Consider the following 19,962-nt stretch of genomic DNA (forward strand, 5'->3'; position numbering starts at 1 on the left):
TAAGATACCAAATGTATTAGTATATTTGTTTGTGTGTATATATATATATTATTTTAGGCTGCATTAACAGAAGTATAATTTCCAAATCGCATCAAATATTGGTTTCCCTCTATTCAGCACTGGTTAGGCCTCATCTTAAGTACTGCGTCCAGTTTTGGACACCACACTTTAAGAAGGATGCAGACAAATGAACAGGTTCAGAGGAGGGCAGCAAGGATGATCAAGGGATGAGAAACAAAACCGTATGAGGAGAGACTGAAAGAAATGGGCATGTTTAGCCTTGAGAAGAGTAGAGTTAGGGGAGATATGATAGCACTCTTCAAGTACTTGAAAGGTTGCCACACAAAGGAGGGCCAGGATCTCTTCTTGATTGTCCCAAAGTGCAGGACACAGAATAATGGGCTCAAGTTGCAGAAAGTCAAATTTCAAGTGAGTATCAGGAAAAACTTCCGAACTGTTAGAGTCATACGACAATGGAGCCAATTACCTTGGGAGGTGGTGGGCTTTCCAACACTGGAGGCATTCAGGAGGCGGCTGGACAGCCACCTGTCGGATATGCTGTGATTTGGATTCCTGCATTGAGCAGGGGGTTGGGTTCGATGGCCTTATAGACGCCTTCCAACACTACAATTGTATGATTCTATGAATGGTAACATGAATTCCTTTAACTGTAACACAGAAATGCCACTTTTTGCAAAAATTCAAGATCAAGTACTAAAGGAATGAATATGAAAAAGAGAATTTAATAGACTGTGTCATACGGTGCTGCAGTGGGAGGGGAGAATTGCTTGAAATCAGAAAGAGGAATCTGCTAGCACAAAATTCCATTGCCTAATTTCAGGTGATTTATACACATAAATATATAGACACACACACATGCACCTGTACATCATAGCTCCAAATCTATGGTAGGTCTCCTCGGCCTCATGGAGAAGTTTTTCAGGGGTATACAGAGAGAGCTTCAGGTGGGAAAAGGGGAAGAATGTTGTGCAACTGGAAGGTATGCAACTTTAAATACAACCCAGGATAAGCTTCTTTGTGTAAATGTTTTAAATTTTATAATATTTTTACATCAAAGCATTGTATCACTTAAGTATCTCAGCACATTTGTTGTTGTTGTCATGTGCCTTCAAGTCGATTACAACTTATGGTGACCTTATGAATCAGCGACCTCCAAGAGCATCTGTCATGAACCACCCTGTTCAGATCTTGTAAGTTCAGATCTGTGGCTTCCTTTATGGAATCAATCCATCTCTTGGTTGGCCTTCCTCTTTTTCTACTCCCTTCTGTTTTTCCCAGCATTATTGTCTTTTCTAGTGATTCATGTCTTCTCATGATGTGTCCAAAGTATGATAACCTCAGTTTCATCATTTTAGCTTCTAGTGATAGTTTTGGTTTAATGTGTTCTAACACCCAGTTATTTGTCTTTTTTTGCAGTCCATGGTATGCTCAAAGCTCTCCTCCACCACATTTCAAATGAGTTGATATTTCTCTTATCTGCTTTTTTCACTGTTCAACTTTTACATCCATACATAGAGATTGGGAATACCATGGTCTGAATGACCCTGACTTTAGTGTTCAGTGATACATTTTTGCATTTAAGGATCTTTTCTAGTTCTCTCGTAGGTGCCCTCCCCAGTCCTACCCTTCTTCTGATTTCTTGACAATTGTCTCCATTTTGGTTAATGACTGTGCCAAGGTATTGACAAGTTCAATGTCTGCATTGTCAACTTTTAAGTTACATAAATCTTCTGTTATCATTACTTTCATCTTCTCGACGTTCAGCTGTAGTCCTGCTTTTGTGCTTTCCTCTTTAACTTCCATCAGCATTTGTTTCAAATCATTACTGGTTTCTGCTAGTAGTATGGTATTGTCTGCATATCTTAAATTATTGATATGTCTCCCTCCAATTTTCACACCTCTTTCATCTTGGTCCAATCCCGCTTTCCGTATGATATGTTCTGCATATAGATTAAACAAATAGGGTGATAAAATACACCCCTGTCTCACACCCTTTCCGTTTGGGAACCAATCAGTTTCTCCATATTCTGTCCTTACAGTAGCCTCTTGTCCAGAGTATAGGTTGTGCATCAGGACAATCAGATGCTATGCCACCCCCATTTCTTTTAAAGCATTCCATAGTTTTTCATGATCTACACAATCATAGGTTTTGCTGTAATCTATAAAGCACAGGGTGATTTCCTTCTGAAATTCCTTGGTTTATTCCATTATCGAATGTATGTTTGTGATATGATCTCTGGTGCCTCTTCCCTTTCTAAATCCAGCTTGGATGTGTGGCATTTCTTGCTCCATATATGGTGAGAGCCTTTGCTGTAGAATCTTGAGCATTGCTTTACTTGCATGGGATATTAAGGCAATAGTTTGATAATCACTGCATTGCCTGGGATCCCCTTTCTTTAGAATTGGGATGTATATTGAATGTTTCCAGTCTGTGGGCCATTAGTTTTCCATATTTGTTGACAACTTTTTCTCAAAATTTGGGCAGATTCAGTCTCGGTAGCTTGTAGCAACTCTATTGGTATGCCATCAATTCCTGGTGATTTGTTACTTCCAAGTATTTTACAAGCAGCTTCCACCTCACATTCTAAAATTTCTGGTTCTTCATCATACGGTTCCTCCGTGAATGAATCTGTCATCCTTGCATCTCTTTTGCAAGTGTATTGCTTCAATCTTCTTTTTATTTTATATTGGTCAGTCAGTGTGTTCCCCTGTTGATTATTCAACATCTCTACTCTTGGTTTAAATTTCCCTTTAATTTCTCTAATCTTTTTGAATAGGGCTCTTGTTCTACCCTTTTTGTTTTTTTCTACTACTTCTATACAGTAACTATTGTAATAGTTCTCTTTGTCCCTACGTACTAGTCGCTGTATTGTTGCATTTAGGGTTCTAACCGTGTTTCTCTCTCCTGTCGCTTTTGTTTTCCTTCTCTCTTTAACCATTTGAAGAGTTTCTTCAGTCATCCATTGAGGTCTTTCTCTCTTTTTAACTAGAGGTACTGTCTTTTTGCATTCTTCCCTGATAATGTCTCTGACTTCATTCCATAGTTCTTGTGGTTCTCTGTCAACTAAGTTTAAAGCCTCAAACCTGTTCCTTATTTGATCTTTATATTCTTCTGGGATGTTATTTAAATTGTACTTTGGCATTATGATTGATTTGTTGTTGTTCGTTAGCTTACTCTGATTTTCGATATGACCAGTTCATTATCTGTACCGCATTCTGCTCCTTGTCTTGTTTTTGCAGAAAGTATGGAACTTCTCCATCTTCTGCTACCAATCATATAATCAATTTGATTCCTATATTGACCATTTAGTGATGTCCACATGTACAGTCATCTTTTCAGTCGCTAAAAAAATGTGTTTGTGAGAAACAAATTATTGGCTTCACAGAATTCAGTAAGTCTTTCTCCTGCTTCATTTCAATCTCCTAAGCCCCATTTCCCCACAATGCCTAGTTCTTCTCTGTTCCCTACTTTTGCATTCCAGTCCCCCATAATTATCAGCACATCTTGTTTTGGTGTGTGATCAATTTCTTTCTGTATTTCTGCATAAAATCTCTCCAATTCCTCTTCTTTTGCATTTGCTGTTGGAGCATAGACTTGGATTATGGTTATGTTAATAGGTTTCCCATTTAATCTCGGTGATATCACTTGTTCAGACCTTGTGTTACAGCTCTTAATTGCTTTTGCTACATCACTTCTCACTATTACAGCAACCCCGTTTCTTCTTAATTTCTCGTTCCCTGCATAAAATATTTTGTAGTTGCATTATTGAAAATGTCCCATTCCTGTCCATTTTAATTCACTCACGCCAAGTATTGTAATGTTGATACGTTCAATTTCTTGCTTGACAATTTCTAACTCTCCCTGGTTCATGCTTCTCACATTCTATGTTCCTGTTGTGTGTGTCGTACAACTCTGGACTCTCCTTTTGCATTTGTGCACATCAGCCTTTGGGCTTCCTTTCGGCTTTGACCCAGCTGTGTCATTAGTCACAGCGCTACTCGTACTTGTCCTTTGTTCTTCCCTAGTAGCTCAGTGAGTGCCTTCTGACCTGGGGGGTCTCATCTTCTAGCACTATCTCGTGTTGCATTTTGGATACTCTGTTCATAAGGTTTTCGTGTTAAGAGGTATTCAGAGGTGGTTTACCATTGCCTTCCTCTGAGTTTGGTTGCATCTTAGTCTGGTGTCTCAGCTTTGACTATTCTGCCTTGGGTGCCCCTGCTAGGAGTCTATCCTCTTGGTCTAGTCTCCTGATGGCATTGCTCTCAGCTTCTTCAACACTCTCAAACCCCCTCACCATGTTAAGGTGTGCATCCTAGAGGGGTTCTGAGCACATTACTTACAGTAAATGACAGTGATGGATCAAAATTATTTTAACATCACTTTTGGGGAGACAAGCCTACTTTGCTGGTGATGTTTCCAAATGTTTCTTGGATTAATCGCGTCATAAAATCAGAGGAGAAGAGGAAAAAATCCAGGGCTGTCACGTTAATATACAATGGCAACCTTGAATAATTTGAAGACCAGTGTCCAGCACATGCTAATTTTGTGTGACGTGAAGGAGTCCTGATATTAAGAGGACCATATTTCACTGTGGATTAAGTAAATTAAAGGTATTACAATTTTTCTTGTGGTCATTGCAGATAGGAGCAAACCTCTCAAGATCCCATTTATGTCACAGGAGGAGATTGAGGAAGTTTTAAGAAAGCATGTGAGGGACTGTCCTGAAGAGCTTATAACAGAACTCGCTGATCATCTCATAAGGTAATTTAATTTATTTATCTTGGATTTGTGTTAAACAAAGCCTAATACAGCAATTCCCAATGTGGGCGGTAGCGCCCCCCTGGGGGGCATTACAGCCTTTCAGGGGGGCGTTGGCATGACTACAAACTTTAAAGGAGCGTTTGGGTTCATTAGGGGGGCGTTGACATTTGGCGGTCTGATGTGACAGTTGAAGCATTTAAGTTTAATTTTATTTAATACACAAATCATTAATTTTTAAACTGTTTTGTCCCCAGTTAGAATGTATTTATTAGTCTCGATTCATGGAAATAACACTATAAATAGTGTGTGCTCTTTAGCAAAGAAATTCTGAATAGCGTCCAGTGTCATATCAAGGAATGGGGATATTAGCTACGCCCTGGCACTAGGTAATGTTCTGATTGTTGACCATTGAACTGCACTGTCACTGAGTTTGTTTTCCATCAAGTCTGAAAAATTGTAACTAGGGGGAGTTACGTCTTTGCCCAGTCTGGGAACGGACTGCCAAGGCCGTTGCTATGGTAGCCATCGCGATAAACTGGGAAAAGTTCTAGCAGCTATCTGTGTTAAGCTGTGTCTTCTGTGTATTGCCTCTGAACTGAGAGGTTGTCTTCTGTGTTTACCTTTGGAGAGAGATGTACCAGAGGGGGGGTGACTGAAGAAACTCTACATGTATTTACTCTTAAGCCTTTGGCCGTAATGTCTTAATAAAGACTCTTAACATGATCTAATGCTCTGAAGAAGTTTCTTGCTCAACTTAACTCCAACGTAATGTATGCTGTTTCACACAACAACGCACACACATCAACACTGATGCTGTGTTGAGGGATGTTGGAACCAGTCACGAGAGAGTGTTTGATAAGCTGGGTGTATTGGTGGAGGGCGCATTCTTCCAACGGATGAACGGATGAGTGCCGTGTGCATACGGGTGACGCAGACAGTTATTTGCTGGTTTTCTTCAGGAATGGGACACACTCGCTACCCGTTGTTTCTGTGATGTTTAAATGAACTTGTTTAACGAAACAATGCCAGTAAACTGAATGAGTTTGTTGTTAAGTAACACCGTGTATTTTATTGGTTTATACTGTGTGGACTTAATTAGTTTTTGCTTAAGTTTTTAGGATTTGTGAAATAAGAAACAACTCCTATACCTGCAATTAGTTTCTTGCGTGTATTTTATGGATTTATATACTCCAGATATTGTGAAGTTAGCCAAAACTCATCAAGCTCAAGGATCACACTAGTATTTTATAATAAATCTCATTTTATTTACTTTTCTATAACTATGTATGTTTATTTATAAATCATACTAAGAATTCAATGTGTAATCTAAGTGCAATAAAAAGGCATGATAAAAACAATCAGTAATAATCATTGAAAATACCTTTTATGCATTACTCATATTTTAAGGGAAGAATAGGAAGCATTGACATATACTTAATCTGAGGGGGGCGTTGGGCACAAAAAGATTTTGCAAAGGGGCATTGGGTCGAAAAAGGTTGGGTAACGCTGGCCTAATAGATCGTGTAACTAACTGAGAGCCAATGAAAAATCCGAATTTCAGCATTCCATCTTGTGAGGTCTCTTGTAAAACTACATATGATTAGAAATGGCACAAACTTTTTGAGAAATGTTTCTCACAGCTGGTCTGCCACAACATTTGTTATTTTCATGCCTGCCTTTTCTCTTTTTCCTGTTCTTTAGGCCCTTAACAAAGAATTATCAGGAAGTACTGCGTTCAGTATTTATGTCCTCAACATCTACTTACTCTGGAGCTAGCAGGAAAAGGACCATCAAGGACTTGCAGGAAGAGGTTTCCAACCTGTATAACAATATCCGGTTATTTGAAAAAGGAGCAAAGCATTTTACAGGTGCAGTAAACAATCTTATTTTCAAAATAAATGTTATGGCTTAGCACTTTGCTGCTGGACACCTTCTGACTACAAAAAAAACCCCGTAAAAGACTAGAAACATTTGGGGATGTACAATGAATGCCAGCATATGAAGAGTGTTAAGTGCTGCAGCTCAACTGTGATCATTCTTGCAATTAAACAGGATAAACGAGAGCATTTGGGTATTCATAGTAACCTGTGATGCAATCACTGAAATTGTTCTACTGTTGTATCAGCTTCATACATAGGCATTTTAGTTTAGTGGCTGAATGGTGGTTCCCCACTTCCTTGGTTTTTCTTTCCAACTGATGATACTGCCCAACTGGTTCTGTGAAGATACTGCCCATCCATTTTCTTAAAATTTCCTTTTACATCTTTGATTTCTGTTCTTCTCTCCCATCTACCACAGATATTTTTGTGTTGATGATCACTGAGTTCTACAATTTATGATGCATGTAGAGCTGCCGTTACCAGTCAGTTTAATCTTAGCTGTCTCTGCTTGAAGATAGAGATGGCCTAGTTTGAAACATCTTGTTTGACCTTTCCGGTAATGTTTATAGGCCTTTCATGCTTTTTGATACCATGAGCATTTTAACACCTGTAAAAGCAACTGGAAGCAGGGAGACTTACACACTGTGGCTTGAAGAAAGCAGAGACCTTTGTAGATTTGCTAATGTAATATGCTAATATTTATAAAGTTGCTTTTTAATTCTGTTTTGCAGATGAGACACAAAATAACACTGTCAAGCACATGCTGAAGACAGCTTGCACTGACCTCACTAACCTTATTTTCAACTTCCTAGCTGCTGATCTAATGATGGCAGCAGAAGACTACACTGCCATTACCTGTGAGGTATGTTAATGCAATTTTTGTTAGTCTTGTGGTTTTTTAAGCATTTGTTCATGACTTTTTTCAGTTGTAGAGCAGGAAGAGGAACCTGTGGTACTTCAGATGTTTTTGGACTCCAATATCCATCAGCCCCAGCCAGCATGGCCAGTGATCAGGAATGATGAGAATTTTAGTCTCATCTGAAGACCAACAACATCTGGATGTCCATAGGCTCCCCAACCCTGTTGTAAGGTATTGGATCACAAGCTTTATAAGAAGTGAGACTCTAGGACCCCTACAGGAATCCTTTCCACTGTTGCCAGTCCTTAAAATAGGATCTCCAATGCAGTGCCTGCAGAGGCCATCTCTGGTGACCACAGGATCCAGTCCCCCTGCTGAAATTAGACTTGAAAGAAGCCTTCTATTGTAGCCAATACAATGACTTTGGGGGGGGTATGTTAAATTCTTCCTTCCCCAGCACTGACCCTCCTCACTGACAGGACATCACCTGCAGGTCCTGCAATATATTTTACATCATCGAGTGCAAAAGACCAGGATGTCATATCCAATACGTAGAAAAGATCACAACTGACCTATGCACGCGCTTCAGGAACCACAAGTCGGCAATTTTGACAAAAGTGGAGCAACCAGTTGCAAAGCATTTTAACATCGAGGGTCACAGCCTGTTGGACTTTTCCATTTCAGCGATAGAGATGCCAACAGATCCAGCAGCGTTGACCAAAAGGGAGAACTTTTGGATTTACTCCCTGGACACATTGGCACCACATGGCCTGAACCTGGAGGACAGTACCACCACTACTTAGCTTCTGCAAGTGAAGCCCCTCTGAGCATTCGATCCTCAAAGCTCTATAACTGCCACCTTAGTAACAGCATTTATATGTTGGCAGCTGATGAAGGCAGAAGCTGAAACATTTTGTTAATATAATAAAAACCTCTGTTTGGTTAATCACAATTATGTTCATATATATATAAACACACACACACACCACAGTCTTCCAAGAACCCTCCTAATTGCTACAATAGAAGGCTTCTTTCAAGCCTAATTAATATGAAGAGGAGATGGTTTTTTGTGGGGAGCAGCTGGAGAGGGAAAGGTTACCCCTTCCTTCCAGTGCTGCAACCCCCTCAAAATTTCCCCTCTCTTTCTGCAATGGAAGGCTTTTTTCTCATGCCTAATGTTCATGAGAGGTGATCTTCCTGGAGATTGCAGATGTGAAGAGAATGTTAGCGCTTGTCTCCCCAACTTCACTCTATAGGAAGATTAAACACCCCATTAGTCTTGTGGGAGGGGGAGACACGCAAAAACTTTTTTTCAAGCCTAATTCCTGGGGTGGGAGGAGTGTGTGCATTGTTGCAGTGTGTGCAAGGTGCCTGTGACAGTTTCTCTGGTTTGCAAATGTGTGCAGGGCCCAATGAGGTTGACAATCCCTGCCATGGAGGAAAATTGGTATTTTAAGACCAATTTAGTAGATTTAGTCATTTTTCTTTGAGGTTTAATGACCCAAACAAGTTGTTAGTTAGAATCTAAAAATTGTCTTCAATGTTTTACACATTTCTTTAAATAGATGAGAAAAAAGATTTTAAGTACTTTACCTGAAGAGATGAGAGGTCATTTAACAAAACTCCACCTTTCTCTGAATGGCAAGGTGAGTCATCCACTCTCCTAACCAAACACAATTTTATTTGTTTGTTGTTCTTTAATTTAGTAACAGATTTTGTTCTTATTCCCTTAATAATCAATTTCAAAATAGGTGTTTCAAAACTTAGCTAAATAAACAGAGCTATTTACGAAAAAACAGGATGGATGGAGGAACAGAGGTGCAGATGTAAATAGGCAAAATAGCAGATTTCATACCTCAATGTATGGTGGGAGGTCATAAAACTTCACATTACCTAACTCCTGTCAACCTCTGTGGAAAACCCCATACTGTTAATTTAAAGGAGATGTAGTTTGCTTTTGAATGGAATTAAAGTGAAATGAGCTTAGTTTCACTTGTACCTTAAGACCCACCATTGTTCTCGAGTGACTTTGCAGTATTTTCTCTTATTCCGTTGCTTGAATTTCCTTTTTCTCAGTTCATTTCTTACAGTGATAGAAATATTCTAAATGGAGAGAAACTGAAAAGCAACTTCAAAATTAACCTTCATGATCAATGCTTACCAAATTCAGGGATGGGGATGAATTTTCTCCACATGGCATTTATCCAAATTTATGTGTGGACATTCTGTTTTACAAGTAGGATATGCAGCATGAATCAATCCTGTTCAATATTTCAGCCAGCCATGCTCTCCTCCATAAAATACTGCATTCACCCTCCCACCTGGGTTTCTCTTCTGCCCCCCACCCAGTCAGCCAGCTACTGAGCATGCACGGTTGTCATGTTTTTGGAGGGGTCCCTCTCCTTAGGATTTTTTTTCCTAAGTATGTTTTATGTTTTATACTTCCACAAATTTTGTTTCCCCAAGTCTGCTAATACTTTTCTCTTGTGTGTGGATAGTGCCATTTTGGTTATATAAATACCAGTACTCACCAGTGAACATGGGAAATAGAGGGAATTACTTATTTTGAAAGGCTATCCTAAGGACCACCTTCCCTTGTATGAACTTGCCTGCCTAGTAAACTTGCCTGCCTAGTAAACTTGCCTGCCTAGTAAACTTGCCTGCCTAGTAAGGTCATCTGTGGAAATCCTTCCTTTTGTTCCCTATATCCCTGCTCTCTGTGTGTCTGATACTAGGGGTGGGTGGGGTTCAATACTTGTGGCTAGTTTGTGGAATTCCCTCCCAAGAGAGGTTCATTGTGCCCCCTATTTATTTATTTATTTGTTGTTTTTAACAAAAAGTGTTTTCCTTTTAGGAAACCCCTTGGCTCTCAGTTTCCTGTTTGTTTTTCTTATGCTGTGATTTGTTTTGTGACTGGTTTTACTGAAATGTCTTTTGCTGCTGGTTTTTAATAATAACATTTTACATGTTTTTATGTTTAAAATTGTTCTGTTTTTTCCTTATTGTTAGCTACCTTGAATGAGTAATGAAAGGCAGAGGATGCATTTGTTCTGTTTAATAAAAATAGTAATATTCCCATCTTTGGAAGAAGAGAGAGGCAAAAACACCAAATAGCTTACACCAACTGGTCATTGTTCCTGCTTTTTTGTACAGATGAATTTAGTGTATTCTTACCAGTTTTAAGTTTGTATTTTGTTTTTATTTATTTATTTTATTGTACTCTGCCACAGTATTTTCAAATGGTGGGTGGCTTATAAATTATTTAAATAAATAAATAGCAAATAAATAATATTTGTGAAAAATACTTCCAGCTTGGTAAAACATGGTTAAAATACCATCTGGAATGATGATGATGTTTGCAAGCTGCTGTCTCTCAGCCTGACCTACGTAGATTAAATGAGGCATGTCTTAACTGAAAAGTGCTCTAGAAATGGTAGTGATAGAGGTGTGGGCAATTAGGAAAAAGAGGTCCTTCCTTTGGAGCCAGGAAATAAAATAATAAACATTCAACTTCAGGAGATATGAATACAATTTCCTCTCTGTTAAAATCAGTTATTTTTAAATTTAACAAGGTCAAATATTGTTTTAATTTCTTTTTCTTCAAATGTTACCATTCTTAATTATTGTCTCTTGTGTTTTCTTTTGGATTACTTGGCCCCTTGGATGCTCTTCCTATTTCTGTATAAGTGAAAATGGGGGAAATTACTGGAATTTGAATTAGCATATGTTAAAATAACAAGACTAGCCTTTTCTTTTCCTTTGTTTTTTGAAGAGTTTAGAAGAGTTTGTTTCCTGTCTTGATGCTGCTGCAGAAGCTTGTGATATTATGGTGAAAAGGGGAGATAAGAAGAAAGAAAGGTGATAATTTTTGTGCAATACATTTTTTTTCCATAGGCAGTGCTTCTATAAGTGATCATGTTTTCAAAATAATAGGAGCAAACATTTTTGCTTCATTGTTGGTGGACTGCCTTGCTGCTGCAGTAATAATATGATAAAAATAATACTCTATTTTAATATAAGTTAATTTTCCAGAAATGATGTTTTCAGGTTCTCTGATTATGAGCTTAGGTTTCTTGGGGTATCTCGCCACACCTTTTGTTTTCCCTTAAGAATACAAGAAGCCACTTAACAGGATCATCATCTTGTTTTCAGTCCTTCACAATTTGAAAATGCTTGTGAGTAGAGCAAAAGTTAAACTGAAGTCTCTTAATAGGTTACCCTTCTTCATTATGTAACTATACATTTAGGCTGCAGTCCTATACCTGGCAGTCAGCCCCATTGAATGTGATCTACTTCTGAGTAACTTCTAAATATATATCGTGCAATAAAAACTTGTAGTTCATGGGTCCTAAATTAGACAGAAGGTTTTCAGTTTTATCCAACTGGAATTGGAAACAGCATCCTTTTAAAAATATGGAAAGATATTTCAAAAATGTTTTTACATACATTCTCATTAAAAATTGGTTTTTCACAAACTACTAGCAATGGGAAAGTGCTTGGATATTAAGCATCTATAACCTATCATTGATACCCTTTGTCATTCTACAACCGGTAAGGACTGACTTTCTTGTCACCTCAATGTCCCAGATCTGTCCTGTAGAGTCCCTTAACATCATGGCAGTTCAAATGGTATTTGGGGAAATATATGGGATGGTAGTGATACATCGTCTGAAGCAGAGCTTGGAAAAGTTACTTTTTTTGAACTACAGCTCCCATCAGCCCAATCCAGTGGCCATGCTGGCTGGGGCTGATGGGAGTTGCAGTTCAAAAAAGTAACTTTTCCAAGCTCTGGTCTGAAGGTATATGATACTTCGCTTAAGCTAAGCAGGTGTGGTCACTGCTTGGATAGGAGACTGCCTGGAACTCCATGTATTCTGCTTAGAGGTCTGTGATGGAATAAAGGTACGATAAAGAAATTTGGTGACATCTGTACCTCTTGGTAATATTTTGCAACAGTAAATTACTTATTTTGTTCTTGTTAACCTGTAGAAGAGTATAGAGCCTTTTGAAGTTGCTGTGAAATATGTTGCCTTTATCCTTCTACAGATAGGAAGTTGATTTGAGTGCAAGTCTCTTGTTAAAACCGCCCAGAAGAGAACAGGCTGCATTGTCTCATAAATGTATTTACCATTATCCCAAATATGCAAGTAATTAAGTAAAAGCCTTTTCTGATTGTACAAACTGTTTCTTATCTTAGGCAAATCCTGTTCCAACACAGACAAGCTCTGATTGAACAGCTAAAGGTAACAGAAGACCCAGCTCTTGTTCTGCACCTGACGTCAGTCTTGCTGTTCCAGTTCTCAACACACTGCATGCTTCATACACCAGGAAGATGTGTGCCACAGATCATTACTTTCTTAAGTACAAAGATGCCAGAGGTATTTGGAAAAATAAGAGGCTTTTAAAATTGGAACCCCAACTCTGTATCTGTGCAGTAATTTCCCACTTTGGAAAAGATGGGAAAATGTTGGCAGGCAGAGAAACTACTTTTCTTATTGACTTAGGTTGCAATCCAATCTATGTCAGAAGTAAGCTCTGTTGGTTTCAGTGGGACTTACTCCTAGGTAAGCGTGTATTGGATTGCAGCATTAGGCTGCAATCATATACACACTTATCTGGAAGTAAATACCATTGAAATCAATATGCTTACTTTTAAGTAAGCATGTATAGGATGAGGTACGTGCAGGCAGAGGGAGAGGAATATACCATATATTCCGGCGTATAAGACGACTTTTTAACCCTGGAAAATCTTCTCAAAAGTTGGGGGTCGTCTTATACGCCCAGTCGTCTTATACGCTGGAATATACGGTATTTCTCCTGCTCGCAGCCTGGCCCGGCGTCCCCTCCCCTGAGGGGAATCCCCATTGCTCCTCCGTCCCCGCCATCTCCGCCTCCTCCACCGCGGTGAAGGCAGCGCCCTGCACGGCCTCATCCGCCTCCTCCTCCGTCGCAAAATGGCGGCCGGGGTGGGCAGCAGTAGCAGCAGCAGCCTCCCCGCGTCCTTCTCCTCCGTGGCGGCCTCGCCTGCGCCGCCTCCCGCCGCTGCTGTTGCTCCTCCGCCCGCGGCTGCTCAGGCGAGTGACGGGGCTGCGGCAGCGGCGGCTGCTCCTCCTCGGGTGGCCAACGGCGGGCCGCTTTCGTTGCTCTCGCCGCCGCAGGCCGCGCCGGCGCTGACACACAACCACCGGGCGGCGGCGGCAGCAGCGGGAGGCGGCGGAGGCGGGAACCCGCTGCCGACAGCTGCCCCTGCGGCCTCCTCCTCGGCGCCCACCGCCGCCGCCTCCGGCCCGCTGGCGCCACGGGAGCCGGCCTACAACTGGCAGGCGACGAAGCCGACGGTGCAGGAGCGCTTCGCCTTCCTCTTCAACAACGAGGTGCTCAGCGACGTCCACTTCTTGGTGGGCAAAGGCTGCGCCGGGGCGCAGCGCATCCCCGCCCACAGGTCGGTGCGGGCTACGGGGCGAGGGGGCGCTGGCCACGCAGGGAAGAAAGGGGAGAGGGACGCTGGCTTTTTAAACGGGGATCAGGGTCAAAAGTTGGGGGTCGTCTTATACGCCCAGTCGTCTTATACGCCGGAATATACGGTACATTTTCAGCTACTTTGGTTCAGTTCTACAAAATAGAAGTATAATTAAGCACATACAATAAATTCTATAGGGTAAAAACAAAATAAGCTTGGTAGAAAAGTACATTGTCCGCTGAATTTAAAAGGAGCCGCTATTGTGCCATGTTTCTCTGTGACACAATGGCCTTCCAGAGATAACTGTAAATATATGACATAATATTTAATAGAGAATTAAAATAATTTACCCAGTGACATGACTCTGGTGACTTCGCTGTACTGCTGAAAACTTTTGTTTCAGCAAGCTGCTTTATTATTATTATTAATAATAATAATAATATTAGTTAATTAATTAACTAATTAATTAATTAACTTTACATACTGCCCTTCCTCCCAGTAGGAGCCCAGGGCAGCAATTTACATAGACATGTAAATTTGACACACATTGTAATATATATGTATATTTTAAAAAATATTTTATTTATATGTTGAAAAATAGATTAACGTGTTTTGTGTTTTTTATATATATATATAGGTTTTATTTTATGTATAACTCATTATTGGGAGATTGACTGATTGATTGATAGTTTTATTACGATCAGGGACCAGCAAATATCATCGTACAAATATAAACATGATAAAAAGGAATTAACAATGCAATACTTGTGAGCCAATAAGCATATACATGCAGTTTAAACACATGCTGCAAAATGCAGTGGTCCTTGGCTTATCAGCACTTTGCGGAGATTAATCATTGCAGCAAAGAAACTCGCTACCTTAGATGTTATTCGGGGGTCTTTATCTGCAAAACAGTATTGCACATAAAAAGCAGCGTCCCTGCCCGGGAGCTTCTGGAGAGTAGGGATAATAAACCACCTACAGAGATCGTTATAAAAGGCACATTCTAGTAGAACATGACTTACAGTCCATTATTGGGAGAGAAAAAGAAAAAGAAAAATAACAATATTATACACAGATAATGGTTTCAACTTGAATAATTAAATAAATTAATAGTAATAATTAATTTAAGTAAATAATAATTAATAATTGGTTTCAACCTGAATAATTAAATAAAGTAAAATAATATTCAAATGTTCATATATAGTTATGCATTAGATCATATTTCAAATTATTGTGTAACTGCAATTCTTGCTGTTCTGATGTTCATGACTAGATTGAATTGAGTACAACATATGGTTGAGCTGCATCTTGTGTTTTATTAGTCCAATATGTGATGAATGACCATTTTTCTACAAAGGAATTGTCTACAGCCCTTCCTTCTCTAACTCTAACAAAATATTTCAACTTGACCATAATAACTGTGTCCCAGATTTTAAAAAGCCATTCATCAATTTTAGGGGTTCTTACTTTTTTCCATTTAGCAGAGGTTGCCATTATAGCAGCAGTGAGCAAATGGATCACCATTTGCCAATCTTCCAACAGAACTAACTCCTTGACAAAACCAAATAATAAAATTACTGGATCTAATGGTAATCTATATCCAGTTATGATTTCCATTTCATTTATGACTTCCCAAAAGGTTTTTATGCAGGGGCAGGACCAAAAAAATATGTTACATGTCTGCATTTTGCATTTGACTTCTCCATTAGTTACTTTGAGCAGTGTTATATATTCTTTGAGTAGTGTTATGTATACAGACCCCCTCTAGGATACACACCTTAACGTGGTGAGGGGGTTTGAGAGTGTTGAAGAAGCTGAGAGCAATGCCGTCAGGAGTCTAGACCAAGAGGCTAGACTCCTAGCAGGGGCACCCAAGGCAGAATGGTCAAAGCTGAGACACCAGACTAAGATGCATCCAAACTCAGAGGAAGGTAAACCATCTCTGAATACCTCTTACCATGAAAAACCTATGAACAGAGTATCCAAAATGCAACAAGAGATAGTGCTGGAAGATGAGCCTCCCAGGTCAGAAGGCACTCACTGAGCTACTGGGGAAGAACAAAGGACAAGTACAAGTAGTGCTGTGACTAATGACACAGCTGGGTCAAAGCCAAAAGGAATCCCAGAGGCTGATGTGCACAGATGCGAAAGGAGACTCCCGAGTTGTACGACGCACACAATAGGAACATGGAATGTGAGAAGCATGAACCAGGGAGAGTTAGAAATTGTCAAGCAAGAAATGGAACTTATCAACATTACAGTACTTGGCGTGCGTGAATTAAAATGGACAGGAATGGGACATTTTCAATCATGCAACTACAAAATATTTTATGCAGGAAATGAGGAATTAAGAAGAAACAGGGTTGCTGTAATAGTGAGAAGTGATGTAGCAAAAGCAATTAAGAGCTTTAACGCAAGGTCTGAGCGAGTGATATCAATGAGATTAAACAGGAAACCTATTAACGCAACCATCATCCAAGTCTACACTCCAGCTGCAAACGCAGAAGAAGAGGAATTGGAGAGATTTTATGCAGAAAAACAGGAAGAAATTGATCACACACTAAAACAAGATGTGCTGGTAATCATGGGGGACTGGAATGCAAAAGTAGGGGACAGAGAAGAGCTAGACATTGTGGGGAAATGGGGCTTAGGAGATCGAAATGAAGCACAGTCATTAACCAAAATGGAGACAGTAGTCAAGAAATCAGAAAAAGGATAGGAATGGGGAGGGCAGCTATGAGAGAACTAGAAAAGGTTCTCATAGACAAAGATGTGTCACTGAACACTAATGTCAAGGTCATTCAGACCATGGTATTCCCAACCTCTGTGTATGGATGTGAAAGTTGGACAGTGAAAAAAGCGGATAAGAAAAAAATCAACTCATTTGAAATGTGGTGTTGGAGGAGAGCTTGCGCAAACCATGGACTGCAAAAAAGACAAATAATTGGGTGTTAGAACAAATTAAACCAGAACTATCACTAGAAGCTAAAATGATGAAACTGAGGTTATCATACTTTGGACACATCATGAGAAGAAATGATTCACTGGAGAAGACAATAATGCTGGGAAAAACAGAAGAGAGTAGAAAAAGAGAAAGGCCAAACAAGAGATGGATTGATTCCATAAAGGAAGCCACAGACCAGAACTTACAAGATCTGAACAGGGTGGTTCATGACAGATGCTCTTGGAGGTCGCTGATTCATAAGGTCGCCATAAGTCGTAATCAACTTGAAGGCACATAACAGCAATATATATGGGATAGCCATGCTGGAGTCAGATACCAGTGGAGTAAGAATTTGAAAAAGTTTTATTTCAATTTTGTACTGTATGTTAATTAAGGTACATTTTGCCAAATCCATTTCCATTTGTGTGATATTATTGGCTAACCTAGTCTTCTTTCCCATTTACTCTGGTATGTATTGATACATTCAGATTAATCAGAACTTTGTACATTTTACTCTGCATGTTTCAGATATTTTGGCTTAATAAAAATTCATTTATGGTCTTCTGCCTCCATGAACAATGTTTTGCTATGGGTTGTAATGTTGTAGTCTTGAACTGTAAATACTGCAAGAAGGAGGGTTGTACCTGTTGCATTTTGTTTTTAAATTCAGTAAAGGTTTTAAACCTTTCTTCGTTATATAGTCTGTAAAGTTCTATCTGATGGTACTTTTTCCAAAGTGAAAGATCTCCTAATAGTGATTTATACTCATCCCCCTCATTATAGGTAACACTGGTTAAAGGTGAGAATTCTGGGCAGTTTCCTCTTGAATTTCATCCAAATGTTAAGCAAGTTATATGTGGATGGGTTAGCTTTCAGTAAATTCTTATCAAGATTATCAAGATGCCAAAGCTGTTTTTTTTTTTAAATTCTGTGGAGATGTTAATTTGTTCTAAAATTATAGCTTTGCCTCGATGAAACCAGGTCTTCAAGTGCATAATCATTGCTGCTTTGTAATATCCCGCCAAGTATGATAGGTGTTATTAAAGTTTTTTGTGAGACGCTTGGTTTTTTTCCCCTCCCAAAGTTCATAAAAATATCTTGCCAACTTCTGATTACTGGTAATAGTGGTTTTAGAGGAATGTTTAAAAAAAGAAAGAATTTTGGGCAGAACCACCATTTTCAGAGTTGAAATATGTCCCATCCAAGAAATGTGTTGTTGTTTCCACTTGCCCAGATCAGATTTCACTTCTTCCTTTAATTTGCTATGATTATACTCAGCTAAGATCTCTTAAGTTTGGTGTAAGCCATATACCTAAATATTTTACTGGTCCATCTTTCCACAGAACATTATAGTTCTTTGCAATATCATTTTTAATGGTGATACCCATATTAAAATGGAGCCACTCAGATTTAGTAAAATTGATTTTATACCCTGACACTTGACTATATTACCATATAAGCTCTATCAAGGTGGCCAAAGTGTTCACAGGGTCATGCAATATAATTGCAACATCATCCGTATATAAACTAATCTTAAAGTGTTCCCTCCCTGCTTGAATACCTTTTATAAAATTATTTAATCTGATAGCTTCAGCTAGAGGTTCAATTGACAGGGCAAATAACAAGGGAGAACGTGGGCATCCTTCCTGGTACCCCTTTTTAGTTTTAGTGCATCTGATTCTATACCATTAGCTGCTGTTCGAGCATTAGGGTAAATCATTTTAATTCACTGCAAAAATTGGTTACCAAATCCCATTCTCTCTAAAGTTCAAAAGCTTTTTCAGCATCTAGGAATAGAAGAGCATATGGAAGTTTAGATTTGTTAATATTATGTATTATATTCCAAAGGTTCCTTATATTCATAGATAACTGATGATTCCCAATAAAGCCTGTTTGGTCCTCTGCTATGTAATTCGGTATTATTATATTTAGTCTATTAGGCAGGATAGATGTCCATATCTTAAAGTTTTGGTATAATAAGGCTACAGGCCTATAAGAGTCTACTTTGGTTAAGACTGTCTTTACCCTTCTTTGGAATGACAACTATTTTGGCGTCTTCCTAAGTCTTGGGGAAGGTATAAGATTGCATTATTTCATTGAATACTGCTAATAAAAGTTGTTCATATCTTATAATAACATGTTTTAACATCTGATTTTATCTGTAATTTTAGTATATATTTCATATTTTTAAAAAATCGCTTAGATTATTAAGCAGTATATAAATCTTCTTAAATAAAATAAATAAATCATTTGCTTTGATCTTATCCAGTCTTAAGGTGTGCTCATAATTATGCTCAAAATCGGTCACATTTCTCACTGCAGTTTCTGTTTTTATGAATTAACACAGCTATTATTTGATTTTAAGTTATCTATGTTGACTTCTTAGTAGCCACATTTTATTTTATTTTACAGGATCAGCATTCTCTTCTTCTCAAATACCAGGGGTTAGTAGTGAAGCAGCTGATAAGTCAAAATAAGAAGATTGGGCAAGGGGATGACGATTCAATGGATAACCAGCTGAATGCAGAAGAAAGCATAGAAGGAATCCGAAAAGAACTCCAAGAGCTGTCTGGCTCTGTCAAAGATCTTGTTCTCAGGCCCAGAAAATCTTCTGTAACAGAGGAGTGATAACCTTAATAAAACTCATTCAGGATTTTCAAAGAGTCAGAATATTTTCTTCGAGGAAAACCATGAGCATAGCTTCAAATAAGCTTCACTTTTAGAAGCTGTGCCTGTAACTATTATACTACAATCCTAAACCCTGCAGGTGTGTGGTGTGTGTGAACTCAAGTACTCATTGAGCATTACTAATGTAAAACAGAATGCAAGGTTAAATAATCAAAAGGATAATGCTTCTTTTAAAACATGCTTTAATATCTGGTAACTGAACAAAGTATTTGTTTAGCTTTCATATACTTAAGAATTCTCATTTCTGTAGACAATGGACACAGTGTTGGTCTCAAAGGATGGACAATGTTAAGCATATTAAAAACTATTGAATCAAAACTTGATGAGGGCTTTGCAAGATTTCAC

The 19,962-nt window shown here is 38.9% G+C and overlaps 1 protein-coding gene across 1 annotated transcript in view; it reads left to right on the forward strand.

The window, feature by feature from the left end:
• Window positions 1–19,590, forward strand: part of UFL1 (UFM1 specific ligase 1) — a 51,205-nt gene extending 31,615 nt beyond the window's left edge. Inside the window, exons 13-19 of the mRNA XM_061623377.1 lie at window positions 4,663–4,783; window positions 6,485–6,651; window positions 7,395–7,525; window positions 9,088–9,168; window positions 11,295–11,380; window positions 12,720–12,900; window positions 19,342–19,590. Coding sequence (XP_061479361.1) covers window positions 4,663–4,783; window positions 6,485–6,651; window positions 7,395–7,525; window positions 9,088–9,168; window positions 11,295–11,380; window positions 12,720–12,900; window positions 19,342–19,557 — 983 coding nt within the window. The 3' untranslated portion in view covers window positions 19,558–19,590. The remainder of the gene's footprint in view (window positions 1–4,662; window positions 4,784–6,484; window positions 6,652–7,394; window positions 7,526–9,087; window positions 9,169–11,294; window positions 11,381–12,719; window positions 12,901–19,341) is intronic.
• Window positions 19,591–19,962: the final 372 nt, after the last annotated feature.

Source organism: Rhineura floridana, chromosome 4 (genome assembly GCF_030035675.1).
Source record: "Rhineura floridana isolate rRhiFlo1 chromosome 4, rRhiFlo1.hap2, whole genome shotgun sequence".
Classification (NCBI taxonomy): domain Eukaryota; kingdom Metazoa; phylum Chordata; class Lepidosauria; order Squamata; family Rhineuridae; genus Rhineura; species Rhineura floridana.